This window comes from Periophthalmus magnuspinnatus, chromosome 21 (assembly GCF_009829125.3).
Source record: "Periophthalmus magnuspinnatus isolate fPerMag1 chromosome 21, fPerMag1.2.pri, whole genome shotgun sequence".
Taxonomy (NCBI): Eukaryota; Metazoa; Chordata; class Actinopteri; order Gobiiformes; family Gobiidae; genus Periophthalmus; species Periophthalmus magnuspinnatus.
Genome location: NC_047146.1, coordinates 27,143,941 through 27,149,940, shown reverse-complemented (window position 1 = coordinate 27,149,940; position 6,000 = coordinate 27,143,941). Strand labels below are relative to the sequence as shown.

At 37.4% G+C, this 6,000-nt stretch overlaps 1 protein-coding gene across 1 annotated transcript in view; it reads right to left on the bottom strand.

The window, feature by feature from the left end:
• Positions 1-3,047: 3,047 nt before the first annotated feature.
• The window catches only part of wnt10a (wingless-type MMTV integration site family, member 10a), a 51,012-nt gene continuing 48,059 nt past the window's right edge, over positions 3,048-6,000 (bottom strand). Inside the window, 3 exon segments of the mRNA XM_055230764.1 lie at positions 3,048-3,579; positions 3,581-3,620; positions 3,689-3,866. Coding sequence (XP_055086739.1) covers positions 3,306-3,579; positions 3,581-3,620; positions 3,689-3,866 — 492 coding nt within the window. The 3' untranslated portion in view covers positions 3,048-3,305.

Genomic DNA, 6,000 nt, shown 5'->3' with positions numbered 1-6,000 from the left:
ACTCTCAATAGAGACAATTTTAGACATGTCATCATTACCCAGAATTGGGAGTGTAGCAAAATCCAGTATTGTTGCTTTGAATGTTATTATGTAACTTTTGCTTATCTCCATGGTGATGTTATTTCTTTGCCTGGATGTTGAACTTAACCTGCATTTATTCAACTACAGCTTTTATTGCTCAAAAATACATTTAAAAATATTAATTTTCCTGCTTGTTTCTATGGAGATAGATAAGTTAATATGTGGATGGACAATGCATGAAATTGTGAAGCTATGCACTTTGAGCATCTAAAAGTTTCATATAACACTAATGCATTGTACTATTTTTAGTCTCTAAATGTATATATTTTTAAATACTCAACAATAAATAGAACATAATTCAATAGAACTAACATTTAGTATTATGACACTGTTATTAGAAGTTCAGTTTGCTCACATAATTACCAAACTCAATGTAACTGAGTAAATGTAACTCTATACAAGCCACCTCTGTAACCAGCAGAACAAACATTAAGTATTTAGACATGAAAAGAGGAGTGTGTGAAGTCATGCATGGGATACAGTGAAAAGACGCATGCAGAAGTCAACCTACACAGATGGGACGGGCAGAGGCAGGGTACGAGGGCACCCCTCCTGCTCTGGGACAGCGGAAATATATTTGGATAAGAATAGAAACTGGAATAGCTCCTTTTTACAGCACATCTGTTTGGCCTGAGTGTAGTGTGTCCCTCACAGCCATACACTTGACACATCACTTCTCCCAGGGCACAGAATATACAAGCGGGGAGGACATTCAACAGGGTTTCCTCAACACGCTACTCCCTAACCAGTACAAAACCGTCTCTGCTGTACTAGGCAAGCAGGTCTTAAAGTGAACCTATTATGCAGAACCAACTTTTTAAAGCTTTAACCATGTTATAGTTGTTTTCCCTCACCATTTACTCAGCCAAAGTTGTATTTGGAGTGATTTGCGCATATTTGAGCAATCTTTAATAGCTTTAATTTTCAAGCCATATTGCCGATTAATCCCCGTTTTAACTGCCACAGGCATACGCCTACTGTCATTTTTGTACAAATGACAAAAAAATAAAATCATCTGCTCGATAGCATGATCTGCAGCCATCCCTCGGTGGTGCAGACTCTTTACTGTGATGACATTTAAGTTTTCTGGTGTAGGTTAAGCCTACTGTCAATGTTAAGTTATTGCATTGCTTTCTTGAATATGGCTTAAAAACCTTGAGGCGAATGCATGCTTCTTTTTTGTTTTCTCACACAATTGAATAAATGCCAGATTGATTCTAATTGAATGTTATAACACCTCTATTCACAAGATCCATGCATAAGGACAGATCATGTCAGCGTTCATGTCATTTATTATTTTATCACATAAAAGCCCCTTTTCATGGTTTGGCCTTATCTTTATTGTTTTACAAATATTAAGTTATCCACAAAAATAAAAAATAACTTAGATATTAACCATATTAAAACATACAAATACATACAATACATTACTTTACAATTAGGACATAAAATGCATATAGCTGGTATTTCCCAGAGATCTCTTGCATGGTTACAATTCTGGATGTGCAAAAACAACAACACCAGGAACATTATTATTTTATCTTGTGCTTTCCACACAAGATCTTTGAAATAAATTACAGTTTGACAGAAAGCCTCTCTCACACACACACACACACGCACACACACACACCCACACACACACGCACCCCCCACCACACACACACACACCCCCCCCCCCACACACACACACACACCCCCCCCCCCACACACACACACAATCAATAAAATTTAATGTAAAATGGCAGAAAAGATAATGATTTGCAGATATGTGTACACTACATATGGTGATGCATTAACACAGACAGGTGCACTGTGTAACTTTTCTGGAGGAAGGTCTGCTCCGTTAGCCTTATATTTGAGCTCAAAAATGCCTCAAAAAACATACATTCTTACTGGTGTGTGTGGTGGCCTCCAGACGGATCTAACCTGTAACTTGGCTGGGCAGTGCTATCTACTTCTCCATGGAGATACATTTAATGCCATACTGTGGAACACTCTAGGTCAAGGGTGTCCAAACTAAGGCCCAGGGGCCAAATGCGGCCCTTAGACCAGTTTTTATTGGCCCCTAAGCCTCCTGCTGAACCGGCCCAGTTGATCATAAGCAGTACTTTTAACAGCAAATTAAACTATTTCTACCACTATAACTTCAAACATCACATTGCATTAATGATACAGATCTAAAATGAATGTGTTTCAAGCCTTTTTAACACACAGCGGCTCTGGCAAAGCTGTGTATAAAGCACCGCACTGCATTGATCACTGGTTTGTGGCCCTCCGCTTCGAATATTTTTTAAGATGTGGCCCTCGATAAAAAAAAGTTTGGGCACCTCTGCTCTAGGCTAAGCAATCACCTCTTTGTGGAAACAAGAAAACTGAAAAACTTCTTGCATTGCCAAGTCTCTGAGGCACTAATAATTATTACTTTTACAGTATTTACATTTAGGTTTATAATATATATTGGCTTAAGATGACAAATCAGGTCTTTACATTATTATTATTGCTTGTCCATTTGCATAGACCTATAGTGGTTCTTTACTCCATTAGAAAAGCTATGCGACCTTGATATTTGGCTGAAATTCCACAAAGCAGCAACATGTAGAATCAGTCTTTATATTAGCTTACAATATAGTTGCTGTAGTTTGATAAATACTTACTTGAATAAAGTGTATTGTGAAGATTTGCTTGTTATTATTGCTTAAAATTGAGGGTGTGTATGTACATGCACAATTATGCAACTACAAAATTCCACTATACATTTTCCTTTGGCAGTAACTGTGATGAATACGAAAAGCATGTCATGTATGTTTTTGGAAATGTGTTTAAATTTAAAAAAGCTAAATGAACGTGGACCTTGTTTTGCAGCATATATATGTTTGATAAACATGGAACTTAGCATGACACTTATATACAATTTATGCATCTGGTAATTGCAATATGCCACTTTTCAACCAGGTTTCCACTTTTTTCAAATAGCGCAGACCATTTTTAGATTTTCCTTGACATAATAAAGTTCAGGTTTTGGTCTGAGATCTCACACAAGACTTGGAGTGTTTTAAGTTAACCAGTTCAGTGTCCACTCCCATTTCATGTGCAGTTTTTGTATCTGCTTTCTATCTCCTTCAAACCAGTAGTCCATTGCAGAAGGAGCTTGGGGCTTCTTATAACAGTCCTCCAGCTCAGTCAAATTTAAAGTAAAAATATCTTTTATTTTTCACTTCAGTTCATCATTTACAGACACTAACCCATTCTGTTATCCGGCACTCTTCACATACCACGTAGCAACACCAGTGGAACTTGCAATTGCATCTTTCACTCCTCGTTTGTTGGAGGATATTATGTCCCCTCCCACAACAGAGACTCTCACAATTATCCATACCTGGACTGGTCTTGTTACAAATCCGACCCAGAGTTCCAGCTGAGTCTGAACTTAAGTCCCGATCACAGAAATCTGGACTCTTTTCAAAGTAGACCAGTTCATTGGAGCTTGGTCGTCGGCGATGGTTGTGATTGCTGTGGTGATGGTGGTGATGCCGGTGGTTGTTGTGGTGATAGCTGTTATGGTGGAAGTCGTGGCTGTTTCCGTGGTGATTGTTGCCATTCTGAGAATGGTCCAGCTGACCCGTGTTGCGGTTGTGAGCCTTGATGAGTGTGGCAGAGTCAAAGCGCTGTTTTAGAATGGAGCCCACTACCCTGAATTCAGGGGTGACCTGCCAGCACGTCTTCAGCTGGCAGCTACCGGATGTCCCGTGGCACTTGCACTTCCTCCTCATGTGATTCATAACAACCTGAAAAAGATGAAGAAGTTTATAAAATGGGCTGATTTCAATTGATGATGATGTATTTTATTTATTTATTTATTTATCCAACAATCTAACTTTGAAACTACCTAGCTATTTATTGGCTTTCCAGTTTTGGGATAAATTGGGTATTTAACATTTCAGACACCAGTTTGAGCGATTAACTGTAATGGTAACACAAATTCATCTATCTCTGTATTCAGTTAGAGTTGCAGCAGCGATCTAGTTGCTAAATTTAAAGCATGAGTGAGGGCATTATACACCCAACCTACTATGTCACTGCTGCTTAAATAATTACATTAAATTGTAAATATTATTTGGAAATTGTATGCCTAAAGAAATACAATACAATTAATAAAACCATCAACACATTATTTGTATGCAGTTTTAGGAAATAATTGCTGCCTATATCTAATTTTTTACACTAATCTAATGTAATTCAATGTGAAATTAATTCATATATTCTAAATACAGTATTCTAAATGGACTGGGAAGAGAATATTTTACAAAATACGTTACAATGCAGCTTTTCAGTATTATCTAACTAAATCATTCTTCCTATCTCTGTTGGTATATGTATGCAACTAACTCATACAACAACCCCTTTTGAACTAATGTGGAAGGAAAAACTATGCAATGGCAGTATATAAGAAAATTATGTTTGACTTTTACTAAGATTTATACTGTACAGATGTAAAAAGTCTGATTTTGTTTCTGATGTAATGCACATGGGGTCACTCCGTCACCTTTGTTTGCTTATAGTTTGCCACTTCACTGTTCCACTGTATAAGCAAAGAATGAAGAAAGATTGGCCCCACATTAAAACCTTGGTGGTCCTAGTCTGATGGTGAATATCAAATATCACTGATGGATGCAGGCATTACCCAAACATATACAGTAAAGATTTTTTTTGTCTTATGCCTCCAATCATGACAGAGATATAAAAGTATTAGGAAATAGAGTTACTTGCATTTTGATAATATTTATAAAAAAAAAATAAAATAAAATCCCGTTAGAAATCCCCTAATCTGTGCTTATTCAGTAACACATCTGTTTGTCTGCTTATGTACGTGTTTTTGCATACACAAGTTTAGATGTCATGACTACTTTTAAAATAGATCAGATGCAACAAAGATACCAGGCTACTGACAGTCAAATTTCTCTTCATCTTTTATTTTTTAGTTAAAGGGCAATGATTAGAGTCATGTGACTTTGTCACATTGTGACCCATCACAAATAAGTCCCCTCTACATGACAAACATATAGTTTTATATGATTTTTTTTTTTAAATTAAATTTTAAGAGGGCGCTAGAGAGTCATTTTATTATATAATACATTTATTTGCATATCATTGTGTTCACCTCACATGTCTGCACACTCACTCTATTGGCTTTTTCAAATAAAAAATGTGTCTAAGATATTTTTTTACTTTTTTCCAAATGTAAAAATTGCAATTTTGTTGAAAATTCACCATGACCACACCCACAGTCATGTTCAAAATGCAACTGATAACCTTTAATTGCACATTGCAATTTTTTTTGCATCTTTAGACCAAATTTGAAGTGTTTACAATGAAAACTGTGGGGAGATCTTGTAAGCACTGTTTCCTCTAAGCTGCGCACGTGCGCAACTTCGCACTGCTGACACGGTCTCCGCGCATAGAAAATCTGTGCTGCGCACAAAAAAATCGAACCGGAGTTGAAAATAAAATAAACACACAACAGTTCAATCTGCGCTATTTTTCAATGTGAGTCAGTGAGTGTGACCGGTGACTAGCTGCTCCAGCCAATTATGCGATTCACATAGGTATTTGCGCAGTTTATCAATGTCATTGACAGGCGTCCTCATGTGCCGCTATCAGTGTTTTAGCCGACGTGGCCGACGTGGAGTGAAAACTCGCTAATGATTCTAAATGCTGTTTAACCCCTTTACGTTCCGACGGCCCGCCCTCAGGCAAAGATCCACGCGTAAAATTACGCACGCATAATTGCGTAATTTTACGCACTGCTTTGCAGCAGTTTTGCGTTTTAAACATGACAAAACAAAGGAAGTACTCGACCGAGGACACTGTGGATGTTTGTACAAGTTAAACTAGAGGCATCTCGGACCCGGAGCAGTTCGT